We start from the raw sequence: 19,550 nt of genomic DNA, 5'->3' as shown, positions 1-19,550 counted from the left end.
CACATACATTTTCTACGTAACTGATCCTTTACAAATACACATATTAATATTATTAGCTCACTTCACTTCTGTATAGGATCAACACTTTACCCTAGCAAAAGTGCATTTGGCTGATGGTAACTAATCCCAGCACTGCTGACTTTGCTGTTCCACTTTATACCCAATTGTGTGACAGATTTACAGCTCTGAACTGTCTATGCACTTCACAAAGAGATATGTTTGTTTGCTTAAGCAATCAAAAATCAGTCTAGGGCTCTGGCACACGGGGAGATTAGTCACCCGTGACAAATCTCCCTTGTCGCGGGCGACTAATCTCCCCGAAATGCCATCCCACAAGCGAGAATGTTTCCTCTCAAGGCAACTTCTGCGATTTCGGGGGAAATTGCAGCGCCGTGTATGCCATCCCACCGGCGATTTACATTCTCCCCGGTGGGATTGCATTTCGATTTGTCGCGGGCGACTAATCTCCCCGTCTGCCAGAGCCCTTAATCGCTTTCCTCTCTGAGACAAAATAGCAACTTTATTGCTTGTACAGTGAGGGGCAGTCCTCTTATTCCTAAAGGTGCAGTGGTTCACCTAATGGCTGAGACCTTCTGGCAGATCCATTCGATTTGAAAATCCACTGGTAGGGTGGGATGAAGACAGGATTGGGAATCACCTCATTACAAAATTTTGGAAAATATGGATGTGGAGGAGTTATAGCAATAATGTAAAGAATGTCTAGGCAGATGGTATATAATGCGGTTGAAAACTCTCTGGGAGTGGTGTGGTCATAACCCCTATTAAAAACAATTTTAAGGGGTTTCTGATCAGCGGATGGCCACATTATTAAACACAGATGTGCTTTGCAGACCATTTAGCTTTTAAATCTGGCCTTGAATGTTTTAAAAAAAACTCAAAAATGATCTGTTTATTGGAGCTCCCTATTGATCCTCTCAGATCCCTGTTAAAAAAGAGGGGTGGGCGTGTCCTAATGGTCCCTGCCAGAAGCACAGTAGGAGGTGGATAGCCAATCACTGCCCTGCAGTCACACAAGCAAAGACAGAGTTCAAGTCAGCCTAGCTACTGATTGGTTCCTATCCCATATTGCAGTGTGCTGAGTGCCTTTGTTTCATTCTTTTACTGCTATCCACTCCGGCAATCCCAACTGATAAACAGATCATGTAAACAAATAACATACATATAGGGGCCGATTCATTAAAGTCCGTATTTCGAGTACAATTTGCGACAATTAAATACAAAAATTTTTGTGTGCGTTAATTTTGCGAAAAGTCGCGTCGTGCTTGTACAAAAATATTGTGGTACGATCCGAAAGTTATGAAATTTTCGTATCCGAACAATCGTAAATGGCGCAAAAAACTTTCTGACTTTGAACGTTTGGTGCATGTTTTTGGAAGCCTCCTATAGGACTCAATGGCACTCTGCAGCTCCAACCTGGCCAAAGGAAAGTCACGATATCGAAGCTTGAATGAATACCAAAACTTTCATACTCGCTGTGAACAAATACGATTTTGTCACACAAAATGTCACAATGTACGAAAAAGTTGTGCAAATTAATGAAAAAGTCGTGGAAAATATACTTACAAATTTTTATATATACATTTTCTTTAACCAATCGTAACCAATCATACATTGATAAATGTACGGGGCCTCAACAACAAAATTTTCTGGTCCCCCCTCCTCACACGCCCTGCCCCCCAATGGCCCCTCCCATCAGTACAAAGGACACACAGACATTGGTAGCCAGGACCCCTAAAACATTGGTAGCCAGCATCCCCCCAGCATCCTCCAGTTACCCTCCTCCTGCGTCCTCCAGCTCCCCCCCACAACATCCTCCAGCTCCCCCTAGCATCCTTCCCACTATTCTCCAGCTCCCACCCACCCCCAAGCATCCTCTGGCTCTCCCCCTGCTCCCACCAGCATCCTCCAGCGACTTCCTGTGGCTCCCCCCTCTTGATATGTGCCCCGGCTCCCCCCTGCATCTGTACAGCTTCCCCCCCAGCGTCCTCCTGTGGCACTCCCCCAGCGGCTTCCTCCAGCTCCCCCCCAGCGACTTCCTCCGGCTCCCCTCAGCTCCCCCCCCTAAAACATTGGTAGCCAGCATCCCCCAGCATCCTCCAGTTCCCCCCCCAGTGACTTCCTCCAGCTCCCCTCAGCTCCCCCCCAGCGACTTCCTCTGGCTCCCTCCCCAGTGACTTCCTCCGGCTCCCCTCAGCTCCCCCCACCAAAACACTGGTAGCCAGGGCCCCCCTAAAACATTGATAGCCAGCATCCCCCCAGCATCCTCCAGTTACCCCCTCCTGCGTCCTCCAGCTCCCCCCAGCGTCCTTCCCACTATCCTTCAGCTCCCACCCTCCCCCAAGCATCCTCTGGCTCCCCCCTGCTCCCACCAGCATCCTCTAGCTCCCACCCAGTGACTTCCTCTGGCTCCCCCCACCAAAACACTGGTAGCCAGGGCCCCCCTAAAACATTGGTAGCCAGCACCCCCCAGCATCCTCCAGTTACCCCCTCCTGCGTCTTCCAGCTTCCCCCCACAACATCCTCCAGCTCCCCCCCAGCGTCCTTCCCACTATCCTCAAGCTCCCACCCCCAAGCTGGATGCAGTAATATAATGCAATACAAATACAATAAAGTGTTCTTAAACTAATGTTATGTAACTGAACACTAAAATACAATAATAATACAATACACACTGTTAAATAATATTAATTCTACAATATAATAACAGAGGGGAAATATAACATAAAAAAGTGAAGCTATTAATAGTAAAATGCCTTAATAGAAACATCTTTACTGTTTCATTTTCTTGAGGTTGATGATTTGCAGACATTTTATATTGCCAGTGTATATACCTGGATGCCCAGTCTTGTAGTTCTCCATGTATTTAAACAAGTGAAGGTGAGTAGGGAGTGATGTGTTACTAGTGACATTTTCACTATACAATTTTAAGTAATAATACTTTGCATAATAAAAGAAACCATATGTCTAAGCAATTTTCCAATGTGAAATAATTAAAAATTTGTAGCGCTTTAAAAGTTATTTATAAATGTAATTGCTATTGAAAGCAGCATTTTCAGAACTCCTGGTTGTTACTTTTTAAACAATGTTGCAACTGTCAGTCTCCTCCAGCAAGGCAGGTCAGTCAGTCTGCTGCTTGTGTTACATTGTCAACAGTCAGAGCCACCAGGGCAGAGAATAGAAAAGGACAGACAAACACTGCTTTTAATAGCAATTATATGTACAAATAACTCAAAAATCATTACAAATTTGTAATACATGTATATTGCAAAGCTGCTCAGAATTTTGATTTCTTTTATTAGGCAAAAAATTATATTTTGCATTGCCTTGTCTTTTAACAATTCATTATGCAGCCCAAATATTGCATTTTAAACAATATAATATCCATCAATAAACAAATCAATACATACCACCCAGTGAAAAAACTAAAAAAAAAAGGATATGAAGGCAGATACTCTGGAAGAGAGAATACCCCAACGTTTTGGCTCAAACGCCTTTGTCAAGGGAGGTCTGTGATTGCCAAACCTCTTCACTTAATTTTTAGGATTCCTTAAGGTCTAGCATGGTGCAGAGTGATTGGTGAATTGCTTACGTGGTACCACTACATGAAAAGGGATCCCTTTCTCAGCCTGAAAACTATAGGCTTGTAAGTTTGATATAGTTGGTGGGGAATGTTTTGGAAGGGGCAATGAGCAATAAGATACTTGAATAAATTGGAAATCACAGTGCAGTGAGTACGAATACTATGGTATGGAAAATACTATTTGTTCTTGCATAGAGAATTGACTGAAGTATTGATTACAAAGTGGTGGTAAATAGAGAATTCTCTAATTGGACCGGTGTTGCTAGTAAAGTACATTAGGGGTCTGCTCTTTTTGCTGATAATACTAAATTGAGTAAAACTAAACTAAACTCATAACTGGCTGTGCCACATTGTATTGTTTCCACTACTAATTTGGTGGAGAAAATACAAGCGACACAACCTAAAGTTAAATATTCAACCAGCTCCATAAATACATTACACTGTAAGGATAAAGGAACTAACAATTAACTCTGACACAGGATAACCTACATGTTACCTTTCTCCTGTTTTGTTTTTTACATTTCTCTTTTTTTGTGTATTCTTTGCAAATTGTATGAATAAACAAGTGCTATTGGTTATTTCATCTGGCTATTCTATCTGCCTAGTAAGCAAGCCCCAACCTGCAACACAACACGTACGTGATACAAACTGATTGCAGGAGTATCATAAAATCTGTGTTAAATTAGCGATTTAGTGGTTCAACCTTCCCAATTCTATATTGGAACTACTTTTATGTGCAAGAGAGATGCCAGTAAGTATATAAAATAAAAATGTAACAATCAGAAATATGCTTAACTGTTTAGTGCAGAAGATGATACACTTGCCTGGTTACATTCTATATATAAAGTCAGTACAGTGCATGCAGAGTCCATGGTAAGATTGTTAGTGAGCAGCTTCACCCCTGACCCATGACAGCTGCCACATAGGCTTTGTGAGCTTTCTCTCTGACACTTGCATGTTACTATAAGCACTGTGAACCATTTTGTGTGTAACGTAACATGGAAAGCACATACTATTGTCAAAGGAAAAAAATCATGAGGTGACAGGGCAGGACCTTTAGTGCAACAAGCTATTATCACTCACTTATTTGTCTCTGTGGTGGTTGATAGTCTCTAGCATATTCTGTATTATGATTTTTAACTTTATGTACATAAGAAACTTCCTTTGATTCAGTGTATATGTAACAAACTATAAGAATATTTGCTTAAATATTCACCTAAATACATTTATATCTAAAAATAAGCACAGTTTGAGAAAAAGTAATTAGTTATGCATGCTTGCTGAAAAACTGACAGGTGAAAGGACTGGAAAGGCAATGTATGCGGGAGGAGGGCAAGGGAGACAAAGGGGAGAGGGGACATTGGGGGTGGAGTGGTGAGACAAAGGACCGAGAGAGCAGAACATCTCTGGTTCTGACTGCCCCAGTCCTTTATATCTAAAGAGACATCACAGATGTGACAATCTTTCTCACCAGTGAAAGAAGAGAAGCATGCTATTGAGAGGAGACAGAAGCAGAGACTTAGCAAGAATCACAGAGAGATTATACACAGAGGGAGGGAAGAGAGACAGCTGAACACAAACCAAAAGACGGAAAGAAAAGAAAGGAAGAATGCGGGACAGTGTGAGACACTAGCGAGAAAGGGAGAAGTGGGAAGGCAGCAGTACAGGAGAGAGGGATACGAGAGGCGAGATATGAGAGAAAAGGAAAGTGAACAGTGCAACTATAGAGAGAATAAATATCACACAGAAAGGGGAGGGGCAGAAAGTATGCCATAGGAATAAGCAGAAACTAGCCAAATGAAATTAAAAACTAGTAAGAAGTACCTATATAGCAAAACTAAGTAATATAGGAAATATCTCAGAGGAAATCAGTTAGACAATTGTAGGATTAAATGAGATCTAGACTTTAGTGAGTGGTCAGAATAATGTTAGTAAGAGGCAAACAGAGTCACTGATAGCATCATGTGAACAGATGAGAGAATGCTGATATGAACTGCTTAGCAGCAATAGAGATTTATCCATAAAGGAATTTTACATATTTTTACAAAATACTGAAACCGAATAAGGGCAGATAGACACAGGAATCCAGATAGATAAACAGAAAAGGTAACAAGGTTATTATGAGCTCTCTGCTCCTTCCCTGTTCACCTGCTCCTATCGCTCCTATGCCTTCTTCCTTCGCCACTTCAGATCCACATCCTTCTCTGCATTCTTGTCCATCTCGGGGATTTCTTCACAATCTTCGAATTTTGTACCGGATACTAGAAGAGGAAGGAGGTGGTCAGGTACATGTGCAGGACATTGAGAACTTGTGGGCAGGCCCCAGCATCCTTTCCTGTGTCCCCCAGGCTCTAAGGGATGCAACAGCATGTAGTGGTGGCTATCTAAGCTTCCCTCGGTTGGTGAGAGGTCTTACACAGGCACTAAGGGCAGGAGAATCCCAGGAGACAGACACAAAGAAAAGAAGAGGTGAGTCTGAGGGGAAATTTCTGTTTGGGTTTTGCTCATCTAGAGAGAAATTGTACTGCAATCTTCTATTAATAGATTGTCTTCATTATCTCACCCTTCATTGTCCACATATTGTCTTTTTCAAACATTTCTTGCTATAATTCACTTTTGAGTGGAAACATTTTGGTTGCATTGTGGCTCACTCTATTCTTGTCTCTTAAAACTGTTTAACCTACATGCCAGTGTTTTTTACAGCTCTGTATTGTAACAAGCTTTAATCTGCACCATCTGTCTGTGAGTAATCTGCAGGCTGAAATAAATGCTAGCAAGTAGAGGAACAAAGAGGGAGCCAGGAGTATTAATACTCTTGTACAACACAGAGCACTTTCACTGGAAGAAGCAATAACTTACTATGAATGCAAGCTAAGTGCTAAAAAAGTCATAATTTTCTTATTGTGTTTTTTTACACTTTGCTTCCTGCCTCGCTGCTTGTGCCTTACATGCAGGTATTTGCTCTTCAGAATGGAGTGCAAAAAACATCAACTTTCCCATGAATACAGAGCTCCATACATTCAGAAGGACTGCATTTATGAGGGTGTGGGCTGTATATAGCTATCCCCTAGCCCCCATGCCAGCATGGGCATCGTTAAGGGTGCAAGAGGCAGTCTGGTACTGACAGCATTCCTATAGAATTGCACTCAGCACCTTGAGCCAAAATTCCTGTACAGCCTACACAGAAATCCTGCAGTGCTCTGAGGCTACCCCTTAGGGCTTTGCTTGGGGCTTTGTAAATGAAGCCTTGAATCTCTATGGCAGGGGTCCCCAACCTTTCATACACGTGAGCCACATTAAAATGGCAAATGTGCTAGAGAGCAACACAAGCATGAAAAAAATTCTGTGGGTGCCAAGTTGAGCTATGATTGTCTATTTGGTATTTTGGACTGGCAGCCTACAGAAGGCTCTGGTTGGCATTATACTGGGTTTTTTTGCAGCCAAAACTTGCCTCCAAGCCAGAAATTTAAAGATAAGCACCTTCTTTGAGGCCACTGGGAGCAACATCCAAGGGGTTGGGGAGCAACATGTATATGTTGCTGCATATAAAAGAGAGAGAAATAAAATCATTTGTCATATAATAAATAAACTTTATGCTGTACCATTATCAGGCAGTTGCTAGAACATGACCCTTAGTCTGTAGAACCCTTAAATTAAAATAAATAAGAAACTGACTGACTTGCATGACACCTCCCAATGTAATGATCTCTAGAGGGAAACTTTATAAGAGCTAATGTTCATACAATGTGCATTTTTCCTATGTGCAACCCCAAGAGCTCCTAAGGGTTATACAGTTTCTCTAAGGGCAAACGGCTCCAACCTTGGGGCACTTGGTTTAGAATTAATTTACTGTGTAGGTTCTGTACATCCATTATTTCTAGAATTTCACTAATGACTGTGAAAAGCCATGCCTTCTGAGTCCCAACACAAACTTTTAGAATTAAGCTGTTGGTTTAGAATAGAAGCAGATGGAGAGAGTGAAAAATTAATTACACAGAGGTTACAGTATCATGCCTCAACCTCTTTGTAAGAAAATCCCATTGAGAGGCTAGTGATTTGCCGTTTAGAGCCCCCACAGGCAAAATTCTTTTGTCTAGTAAGTGATCATTAATTTCAACACGTTGCCATTTATTCACTACCATATTGTTTTGATTACAATTGAGAAAAGGCTGGCATATTATTTATCTAAATAAATTATATTAAAGACTTGGCATGCCTCTTGTTTATTATGTGCTTATCCTCTTGTTTTAGGTATTAAAGGTGTCACGCGGTCCCACAGTATCAATAATGATGTTACCAACACCCTACGACACATGCGTCAAGAGCAACGCGCACGGCGTCATACACTTACCAGTGCCATAGATTATAATACGGTAATAATACCTGCAATGCTATAGGCTGTCTACTATGTATTTTGTAGTATGTATAAAGCTAGCTCTGGATTTGTAATACTGTACTGTCTGGGTCATGCACTCTTCATCATTCCTGCCCTGGATTACCAATGAAATTGGATCCTGTAGTGTGCAATTAGTCTGGACAATGCACTTTAGCCCCTATTAAGTTTTGCTGATGCAATGGATTGATTTATTATTTTGGATTTCTATACATTGCAGTATAAGGCTGACCCTCTGATATATACTTTAAATTAAGTGTAATAGAAATGGCTTGATTGCTTGTTTTCTGCATATTTGCATTTGCGGTATATTTTTATGTATTTTATCTTGGTTCAGATTCCAGGCTGGATTAGTGCCAAATAATGTACCTAGGGAATATGACTATGAAGATTTTCATTCATCCAGGTCAGGACTTGTTAAGTAATCATTGAATACGTTTCACTATTCATCCGAGCAACTTCTTCAGTTGAGTCACTGAAGAAGCTGCTCGGATGAGTAGTGAAACGTCTTCAATGAGTACTTAACAAGTCCAGTTGCGTTAGATTTATTTATACTAGATGTACCTAGGGAATGTTTTTTGATTTGTGATTTGAAAGATGCTCTTATTTTGGGGGGGGTCCTAATACCTGCATTTTTGGGAATTTTGTTTTTTCTGTGGTTCTTGATTCACAATCCATTATTCTGTCCCAGAAATCTTGCTCTTTCTTTTTCTAGTTCCATAAATATGATTCTTTGAGATACTTTTAGGAAATTTTTGGTGCATATTTCGTTAATACGTTGGATTTAATAATTGCCATACAATTTTCTTTTGATTTTGGATTGGTCATCTTTTTTAATGGTCATGTTGTCTTTGTCCCAAGCATCAGGGATGGGATCTGTTTAATATTTTCCACTAACAGAATGTGCTAGTAACAAAACAGCCCTCCCCTGGCACCTGCCTAGCCACTGCCTTTTTGTTGTTTGCTCCTCCATTATCCCACTTTATTTGCCTTTCCATACTTTCACTGTTTGTCTTTTACTACAGTTTTTCTCTGCACCTGGAGAATGGGGTAATATATAGATAAATTAAGTCATAGTTTGGTGGGTTAGAAGACTCGGACCGTCAGTAAGAGAGAGGAATAAAGGAGGGGTGAGGGAGAGGGTGATAGAATGAGAGAGAGAGAAGAGGGAGTGTCAGTTCACATACCTTCTCTATTCACATGGGATTGCTGTTTGAGAGCAACAGTCAGACAAGTCAGTGCGGCTTTCCTAAGCGGGGAGAGACACACTAAAGGCAAACCACAAACAGAAGAAAAGGAATCAAGAAAAACAGGTGGAGGAAGGATTATACAGAGAGGTAGGGTATATTAAATGCAAGAAAGGAAGAGAAGGGCAAGGAGAGAGTATCAAGAAAAGGACAGAGTGTATTTTCACAACAGAAAGGTAACGCAAAATTTAAAATGCAGAGAAGAGGGAAAGGTGTTCAAAAATGGGTCTGAAATCAAAGCCAGTGTTATCAGAAACTGGAAACTATACGTGGGTGTGAGAGAAAGACTGGGACAAATAGAGGGACAGAACAGAGAGAGGGGTGGAGACAAGAGGGTGGGAATAGCATAAACTGTAAATGCCTAATGAGACACACCTATACATTCCCACAGGGAAGCCACATATACACCCAAGAGTCAGATGGTGACCTGCTCATAAGGTTGTAGTGTATATATGTATAGCACTAATATAATAAGTTTTATATATGATATATGGATTAGATAAAAATCCCTTTAAGATTAAAAGTTACCTACTGATACACATATACATGTGTTTGTGTGTGCGTACACACACTTATGCACTAACTTACAGACACTGAGGGACATGGTGACACACACATACACACTCACTTGAGACATTTAAACACAGGCACATACACATTTATATAATGAGAAGACATTAGTGAATACATCCCCTGAATCATATGCAGGCACAAATATACCTAATTTTCCCAGTTCATATGTTCCATGGCTGTAGCAGCGTACACCATCCTCATCCTCCCCCTGCAAAGCAGCAGAGAGGCCTTGACGTTCTACTTATGGGTGAGTCCCTAACTGGAGAAAATACTTTAAGTGTCTAAGAAATGATTGACACTTAAGTAGATATTATTCTGTCTCTGTTTATTTTGCAACTATCTATCTGCTAACTGCATTGGTTATCTCCCTTCTTCACTCATACAGCATGTCTAGATCCTGTCAGTGCATAGTTTGCTTTCTTTATCCCTCTGTCTATTGTTTTCTTTCTTAATATTGCATTGGGGTCATTTATAATCCCTGGGCACAAATTTGCACATGCGCATTAACCTATGGCAACCAATCAAATGGCTAAATAAAGCTTATCACTGATTGGTAGCTATGGGTTACTACCCAGGTGCAAATTTGCCCAATGTTTATAAATAAGTCCCAGTTAATGTCTATCAGTAGTTTACTGAAGCCCTATACAATTTAAATACATTTTAATACTTTTTATAGGATTCAATTTTTTAAACTAAGCACATTTAAAATTATTGGGCAAAATCATGAGGGTTTGCATTTCAGAGCCAATACCGCGTGTGCCGCACCCATGCAAAGAAGAAGGCTGATGCCAGCATATGGGCTGATTCTTGGCCTCCAGAATAAATACTTAACCAACAGATTTATATTAGGTGGCCTATTAAAGAATCGTACCAAACTGGAATATATCAGTAAATATTGCCCTTTTCCCTTGACCCACCATCTGTGTGCTCCCTCAGCGTGGGAGCAAAAGACAGGACTATATCCATTAGTAGGCTGATGTAGCCTAGCATGTATGTGTGCCCCTGGTGTGTTTGTGTGCACTGTGACTACTATGATCCCATGGGGCAGCCCTTAGTACTTAAAGCAAAAGTAACACTAACATTTTTTAAGTAAAAAAGCTATTCTACCTTGCACCAATAACTGCCCTATCCTGCAAACCACTTAGTATTTTAAATGCTTTAATAGAAAATACCTGCTAAAACTTGGCTTCCTGTCAATTGAACTACGGCGATACGGTGAAGGAAGGAGCTGCATCCACTATGTGACAATCGATTGATCGAGCCTAGCCTTCTTTCTGTATAGGAAGGAGTCAGGATAGGCTCGATCAATCGATCGTCGCATAGTGGATGCTGCTCCTTCTTTCGCCGTATCACCGTAGTTTAATTGACAGGAAGTCAAGTTTTAGCAGGTATTTTCTATTAAAGCATTTAAAATACTAAGTGGTTTGCAGGATAGGGCAGTTATTGGTGCAGGGTAGAATATCTTTTTTACTTAAAAATTTTTTGTGTTACTTTTCCTTTAAAATGGCAATTTTCTATCTAGGGTTACTCAGACACATACTACTAAAAAAGTATATTTTTATGAAAATTGTTTATGTAGATGAAGAAGGGCTTTAAATATAAGCTGCTTTATGCAAAGACCTACATTGTTTGGGGGTATTGTTTTCCTTTAATAAGGCACCTTAATAACTAAAACTGGGCAAGAGGATACATATAGCAAGATCCAAGTTCCCTGTTACACCTTTAGGTTATATAACTGCAACACACATGTTTTATGGAGTCAGCATGTATACTCCACAGACATTGCTTCCTATACACAGTTACTAATAGCTACTTGTTTCTCCTGTCAGAATCCTTAATGAACAGGCAATGCACCTTTAGGTGCTTTATGGAGAAAAAATTCAGGGATTGGGAAGGAAGCAAGCATTGGTTACAGCCCATATTTGGCACTGATTCACCCATATAAGCAGGAACTAAAAGATGGTGAGAAAATAAAAAGTAAATCTGTGCCCCTAGATTTGTCCTTGCATGTATCTAAATATGTACCCTAGCATAAATCTGCCTTTCTGTTGTAAATGTTCCCAGTGTGCACTGCCAAAAACAAATAGTTAACTGTGCAGAAAGAATGCAGAAAACAACTACTGAATCTAAAACCAGAGCAAATCTCATGGGTCATATTACTTGTTTTTAAAGCTTTAATTATTAGTTACATGAATATTATTTATTTGTTGAATGGTGGCTTCATTTTGCCTCACTGCCTATTGAATGTTCTGTAGTGAACTATATAAATATATATATACTGGAACAAGGACAGCACTCCTAGGATTTAAAGAATTGTGAGCAAAATGTAAATGCAAAAATAGAAAGGTTCATTACTTGATGTTTCAGTCTCACACAGAAACCTTCATCTGTAGTGAAAAACAAAGCATAACATGTTTGTTCCAGTGCATTTTTTTTGTACTAGCACCCAGGTTTTGTTGCTGCAAATGGTGTGCACCCTATGGACTATAATATATATATATATAAACACTCCAAAGGCCATGCACTCCCTAATATAAGAAAATAGATATGGATGCTGGGTTCTCTGAAGAACAGTTCGGTGTTAAATAAGACAATACACTCAGGGGATTTGAAGTAAATGTTAACTTTGTTTTCTTCTGATACGCTGCAGGGTCCTCAGGGAGGGGCAGAGTGATGCAATGTAGGCAAAGAAATAGCAGCTTGCAAATGCTGTGATTGAAGTCTGGTACTTACTATACTCATATAAATACTATATGGCCAAAAGTTTTTGTATGCTTACCTCTCCAATATTTAATTTTCTTACCAAGGGTATTAATATTAATTGCCCTCCCTTTGTTTCAGAGCAGCTTTTATTCTTCAATGGTTCTGTGAGGCTACAGTTTCATTGCTATTGTTACTTTATTTTCAGTTCAGGCCCTCTCATATTCATATACCAGTCTCTTATCCAAACTTGGACACTATTAACCAAATAGCTGCTGAAACTCCAAACTACAGAGCTCCTGAACTGAAAATGAAATAACTAAAAAAACTACAAATAATAAAAAATGACGACCAATTGCAAAGTGTCTCAGAATATCACTCTCTGCATCATAGTAAAAGTTAACTCAAAGCCGAACAACCACTTTACAACAAGGCCAACTGCCTGAAGCATTTTGGAGCCAACACTGTGTCCCCTTGCCCTTAGTAAATAAGCCAAAAACTACATCCCCTTATAATTTTTGAAGTTGACAAACTATGCTCTGACTATATAGATCACAACATAACTGTAGAATAAATTTATTGCAATGAATAAAAAATGAATTCTAATGATCTGTAACAAATGCAGGATTTTCTTGGGATGGGAAACCCATATTAACTAAATAGTATAAACAGTGCCATCTTTTAAGCAGCCTTTTTATGCTCCGGTGTAGGGGTACACTGCCTTGCAAACTGGTACCATGACAAGTAAAACATAACTAAATGAAATAACTAATGTGCCCTTAATCATAAAGTAATCAGTAAAAAACAACCAACTATTAAAGGGGAATAATCCAATAAAATGTGATTTTACAGTAGACCCTGCTAATGTGGCTATCTTTACCTAAATGTCTCCATCATTTCACTTTTCTCCCTTTTCTCTCTTTTTCTGATTATTATTCAGATTAGTATTATATCTCGATAGAGATGAATTGTCTGAATCCCTGTGCTATTTTGAATCTCAGGGATAACCTTTAATGTTTGTTACAGCTACGTCGTATGAAGGAGTTAGAGCAGGAGCGAGATGCATTGCTAGATGGGCTGCAATTGGTGGACAAAGCCCGGGAATGGTACAGAGACAAACTACGTGAGGCAGAACAGCACAAGAAACTACAGTGTGACATGGTAATGCACACGCTTCTGACATAGACTTGTGCTCATTTATAGACAATTTAGCCATGTTTGCTTACACCCTTTTGAAAATGTATTACCAGGTGACTGCTCTTTGATAAAACTTTGTGCAAGCTCTGCTGTATCTTTCTCTAAAGATCAGACCCAGACTGGCAATCTGTGGGTTTTGGCAAATGCCATAGACAGTCACTATTTTTTGGGCTGGTGGGGGGCTATTTGGGCCTCTGTGTATTTGAAATAGCAGTCCGGCCTGCAGCAGTTGCAATGCCAAACCCTCCTTAACAGAGTAACCACAGAGCATCAGTGAGAATAGCAGGCAATGAGCAACATAATTAAGCAATATGGTTAATAGATGGGTGGTTATCTGGAACGAAACCAAGAAAAAGGTAACGAAAATATAAAGGGGAAAATTGGTCTTTAATATAATCACTTTTATGGCATTGTTTGTAAACTTTGCATGTACCTCAATGGCTTTTATATTTTTATCTTGTTTCTGTATGGTCTTATTTTTATTCTTTTTCTTAGGACTTACCTATGGTACCACCTCCACCACTTCTTGGCTCTTCCTTGATGGTTCAAATCCAGGAAGTCAACAGATTCCTAAGCTATCTTATTTCTCCCCCAGAAAAGGTTTAGTTCTTTCATTACATTTTCTTGTCATGTTTGTGTTAGAATACAGACTTGGTAACTGGAGCACATGTCCTAGATGTATGAACTTACCATAGTGAAAGCAACTTAAATTTACTCTGACTCTCCAACACATTATATGGATAATTGATAAACTGGATATTCTGCTAATGGTATTATATACTTTTTATTAATGCAGGAAAAGGTGATGTACCATGCTAGACAGTCAAAATGTTTACAGGGTAACCCTTTTGAAATAAAAAATAACAAAAGTGGATAGTGATACCTTTATTGGCTAACTAAGATAATCATAGCCAGCTTTCAGAACATTTTAGTTCCTTTTTCAAGCTGATTACAATGAAGCTGTGGTGTTCTCTGATATATATACAACATTCAGCTCATAGATCAAATAACCAGAAAAAAGGAATATCTGTGTGGAAGGTGTTAACAAAGTCATATAAAGGGGGTCTGCAAGGGACAAACAGATAACAAGATAATGTGGATTAAAGTGGCTTGATATAAATTAGGGTAAGTTAATGAAGTGTGAAGTAAGGGCTCTGGCACACGGGGAGATTAGTCGCCCACAACAAATCTCCCTGTTCGCGGGCGACTAATCTCCCCGAGTTGCCATCACTTGCCATCCCAACGGCGAAAGTGTAAGTCGCCGGTGGGATGGCACACGCGGCGGCGAATCGCGCCAAAGTGTAAGTCGCCGGTGGGATGGCACACGCGGCGGCGAATCGCGCCGCCGCGTGTGCCATCCCACCGGCGACTTACACTTTCGCCGGTGGGATAGCAGGTGATGGCAACTCGGGGAGATTAGTCGCCCGCGAACAGGGAGATTTGTCGCGGGCGACTAATCTCCCCGTGTGCCAGAGCCCTAAAAGGAATTCCATGTGATTAACTGGCCCAGTGTCTCTACAGATGTTTGTATTTCTGGCTTGGTGGAGGCAGTTCTTAATCTATACAATTTGCTATAAATCCAAGGCTCAGGTTCAGTCCCTTCTCCAGAGAGTTGAAAGTTTTCATTAATTTTTACTCCCATTACTTCCTTTCATTCTCTGATTTAAATTTTCTCTTAAAGACCAAGATTCTTAAATCGTTTATGGAGTGGTGAGGGCTGTTAAAATGGTTCCCTACTGGTGTGTCCAGTTTTTTATTCGTTATGGTAAAGCAGTGGTGTGTATTTCTCTTTCTCAGGCTTTGACCAGTCTCTCCTATATACAGTCCTCCTGTTGGGCATCTAATGCACTGTATTAAGTACACCACGTTGGAAGAAGAACGGTTGTACTGGCCATGGATGCTGAATTCATCTAATGTGTCTGGAATCTGTATTTTGTCTGATGTACAGATGTGTTGGCAGGTTTTGCATTGTTTTTTGCCACAGAGATAAGTTCCATTTTTGTTGGGTTGTGTCAAGGCACTTCTTGTTATTAGTCTTTTTGGGCTGCCTGAATGCCAGAAGTGGTGGGTCTGGGAATATGTTTTGGAGCCTCTCATTCTTGTGAAGTGTACACTGTAGATCCTTGGCTATTTTTCTGAGGATCTTTAGCTGGGGATTTTATGTGACCACTAGAGGAATTTGATTTGTTTCTGTTTTTTGTTTGTATTGCAGAAGTTGACTTCTGGGAATCTTGGTGGCTGTATGGATGTTTTGATCCACAATTCTTGGGTTGTAGCCCCCTGTTAATGAAGTCTGCTTTGAGTGTCTTTAGGTGGTGGTCCCTTTCAGTAGCGTCAGAACATATCCGATTATAACGTAGAGCCTGGCTGTAGATGATGGAGTGTTTAGTGTGGTCAGGGTGAAAGCGATCAAACATGAGATAAGAAAGTTTATCCATTGGCTTTCGATATATGGTGGTTTGTAAACTATTTTCCCTGATATGAATGGTTGTATCTAGAAAGTGAATGTGAGTAGGGGAGTGGTTCAGTTTTAAATTGATAGTTGGGTGAAAGTCATGAAATTGTTTGTGAAACTGAATGAGTTCTTGTTCAGTACCTGTCCAGACATGGGCGTCCACAGAAGGGGGCAAGAGGGGGCACTTGCCCCCCCCTGGAAAAGTAGCAAAAAAAACAAAAACCTTACTCCGTTTCTGCACTTTCCCCTCAAGCCCGTTTTTGCTGTGCTCCGATTGGATCTTTCTTCTTGTGGATTCACCAATCAGAGCACAGCTTCCTTGACAGACAGTAAAATTGACCAATCAGAGCACAGATGCACACAGGGATCGGGAGATTTTGCAAACTGGAAACAGAAATAAAGACTGAAAAGATGAATCTGCCCCTGTAACTTTACCTGAGAACCAACTCTCAACTTTTGCTGCAGTTTTCATCCCACAGGTACTATACAGTTCTAAAGAATCACTAGCTGACATTAAATTGTTTAATTTATAATCTATCCCCTACCCTAACACATGGAGGGTAAGTTAACTCTTTCCCTCTGAAAAAGCTCATTGTGTGTTTATATATTTGTTGTTGTTTTTTGCACTTACTATTTTTTTTTTTTTTTTGTCATTGTTTTGTTCATTTATAGTAAGTTACAGTGGGGCCAATGTTGTGTATCAGTGCCAGTGTTATAGTGCCAGGGCCTGAATATCTGCCATCAGTACCCACTGCTCCTCATGGCATATAATGTGCTGGGTTTGTAAATACGGACTGCATCTCACTGTATATAATGGGGAGTCAGTACCCACTGCCTTTCTTGCTATAAAACTAACATAAACACATCTAAAGGGGTGGTTCACTTTTAAGTTAACCTTTAGTATGTTATAAAATGGCCTATTCCTAGCAACTTTGCAATTGGTCTTCCTAATTAATTTTTTTGAATAATTTGCCTTTCTCTTCTGCCTCTATACAGATTTCAAATGGGGGCCAAAAAATATTGCTCTGCGAGGCTACAATTTTATTATTATTATAATTTTGTATTACTTATTTTTCCAAGTAGGCCCCTTAACTATTCATATTCCCATCTCTTGTTTAAATCACTACCTGGTTGCTAGGGTAAATAAGACCCTAGCAACCAGATAGCTGCTGAAATACCAAATGGAGAGCTGCTGAACAAAAAGCTAAATAACTGAAAAACCATTAAAAATTAAGCCATTAAGAATTCGAATGCGAACTACCCCTTTAAGCTAACTGATCCCAAACACAAATGTTTGCAGATCCCCTAACAGAAGTGCGCGTATGAATACTTTTACTACTAATACTAAACATTTTAGGGTAAAAAAAAAAAGCACCCCCACCCACACTTTTGTACAGTATTCCTGGGAGTCAGTGGGAACGGCAAGAGGTAGTTGGGAGGTTAACTTTTTACGTCAGCAGTGAATCCACTAAGTGTCACATTAGCTGTAGGTCAGTCTGTGTATGGGCCATATTTAGCCTCCCCTAGTATCATCCTGCAAAAAAAAAAAAAATATATATATATTTATCTGTTGCAGGATGATGCTAGCTTACTTGCCCCCCCTTGGAAAATTTTCTGCGGACGCCCATGTGTCCAGATTATGTTGTCTATGTAGCGGAGGTACGTCAGAGGCTTGGTGTAAAAGGTGGCTTATTGGGGTGCAAAGCGTGTACCCATACTGGTTCCCATCTTCTGTAGATATATTTCTTGCCCGAATAAGAAGTAGTAATACTTATTAAAAAAACCTTTATCTTTGTGCTGCCATAGGTTTCACGAAGACATCCTTCTTGCACTACAACAACGTGTGATACTCTCAACACCCTTAAATACCAAAATGAGCTTCTCAACAGGGTAAGTATATGGTGTGGTGGACTTCTTTGCGCCTTGCTTGAATGTTTGAGTTTAATTTCCCTTTAATAAGTAACATTACCTTTAAACATGTACTTTAAATATTCAAACAAGTCGAGAGGAAGTCATTTGACTTTACCCAATAGGGTTACGTGGCCATGCTTTACCTTTAAATATCACTTTATTCCTGTTAATTGTATTATGATGAAGACTTGAGAAAGACATTGTTAGTCTGAACTATCGCTTTGTAATGTAAGTTGTCTAAATAAATCTCTGCATTTTAATATAGAGTTCCGTGCTGGTCATTATGACTATTATTCAAATGTATAAGTGGATTAAAAATGGGTCAGGGATTGAAAGCTCATTTTAGCAATGGAGGACTTTAAATTATGATGAAAAACTGGCATAACTTGGTTTGCCTTTCATGTAATAATGAATAATGTGTAATCCTTTTCCAGTAGAGGCGACTAAGGCAAATTGCACATTAGGGCTACTACAGTTATTAATATCCATGCCTGTAAGAGTTGGTAAATGCAGAGTCTCTAGCTAAATGCATGAAGTGACTGGTAGTAGAATGCAGAGAATTTGTTAGAGCCAGATATTGCCTATGGGTTTATTACAGAGGTTGTGGTGTCTATGTGAGCTAGGGATGGAGATTTTGTATCAGCACTGTAATAGCAGAGAATACTTTTGTTCATATGCAGGAGCTTTCTATGCAGAGCGAACGACTATGGAAGCTGCAAAGAGAGAACACAGCTTTATACAGGGAACTTGAAGAACGGCATCCACCACGAGCAACTTTTATATGACTTGTGCAGTTCAACAATTTAACTCTGAAGGAGTTAGGACAAGAATGGATGTTGTGGGGGCGGACAGGTGCAGAACACTGATCCAAGTCTGATATTCAGAGGGTGCTGACTTTGCATCAGCACCAGCTGAACTAGGTACCTGTACAAAACCCCCTGGGACTAAATGCATTCTAGTCCATGAAAGTCACAAAGCACAAAGGGATATGTGACACAATATATTAACATATATGATTATACTACAAAACAATAGCTCAAGACCCAGTAATAGCCTGAATTCTTTTTTTCTGGAAGCCCTATATGGATTTACCAACATGCATGGCTCTTCTTTATTTACTGACTAGAGAACTTCAGAGCATCTCTCTCACTACAGTGATAACATTTGCAGAGCATTTACCCACTTGGTTACCAGAGACCTGCAGAACGATAATGCTAAGAGAGCCTGCAATATATGTTCTTACTTCCTAATCAAGGAACATTACAGTATATAATAATTGTGCATTTAACACTTTCAGATTAAAATATACAGAAGTTGCCTCTTGTGCTTACTGAATGACATGTATTGATGTGTATACTAGCTAGCCAACATCTGCTGAATAATATAACACAACACAAGGTTTTTATCTCAAGTGCTTCAGTCATTTAAGTGGAAGGCAGGTTGCTTTGGAGTGTTGTTCAGCTCCCTGTGGTG

General features: G+C 39.9%; 1 protein-coding gene across 2 annotated transcripts; it reads left to right on the top strand.

The window, feature by feature from the left end:
- The first annotated feature begins 4,995 nt into the window (after window positions 1-4,995).
- On the top strand, window positions 4,996-19,395 carry sapcd1 (suppressor APC domain containing 1). Of its 2 annotated transcripts, none has more exons than XM_002939454.5 (6): window positions 4,996-6,070; window positions 7,853-7,974; window positions 13,541-13,675; window positions 14,207-14,311; window positions 17,973-18,056; window positions 18,758-19,395. In XM_002939454.5, the coding sequence occupies exons 1-6, from the start codon at window positions 5,722-5,724 to the stop codon at window positions 18,860-18,862; spliced, it is 900 nt and encodes a 299-aa protein (XP_002939500.1). In that variant the 5' UTR covers window positions 4,996-5,721; the 3' UTR covers window positions 18,863-19,395. The 2 variants fall into 2 exon arrangements, with proteins under 2 accessions (XP_002939500.1, XP_031747438.1); XM_031891578.1 differs by lacking the exons at window positions 4,996-6,070; window positions 7,853-7,974 and adding exons at window positions 8,850-9,417; window positions 9,975-10,061.
- The last annotated feature ends 155 nt before the right edge of the window (window positions 19,396-19,550 follow it).

This window comes from Xenopus tropicalis, chromosome 8, assembly GCF_000004195.4.
Source record: "Xenopus tropicalis strain Nigerian chromosome 8, UCB_Xtro_10.0, whole genome shotgun sequence".
Lineage (NCBI taxonomy): Eukaryota > Metazoa > Chordata > Amphibia > Anura > Pipidae > Xenopus > Xenopus tropicalis.
Note: the sequence above shows the minus strand (reverse complement) of the source record. Positions and strands in the feature narration are given on the sequence as shown.

Bases quoted from the DNA above. Each gene is read 5' to 3' on its own strand.
- sapcd1 (XM_002939454.5), top strand. From the start codon at position 5,722: ATGAGCTCTCTGCTCCTTCCCTGTTCACCTGCTCCTATCGCTCCTATG. The intron at 13,676-14,206 runs GTAATGCACACG...TCTTTTTCTTAG, and splicing joins AGAAACTACAGTGTGACATG to GACTTACCTATGGTACCACC. The intron at 14,312-17,972 runs GTTTAGTTCTTT...GTGCTGCCATAG, and splicing joins TTATTTCTCCCCCAGAAAAG to GTTTCACGAAGACATCCTTC.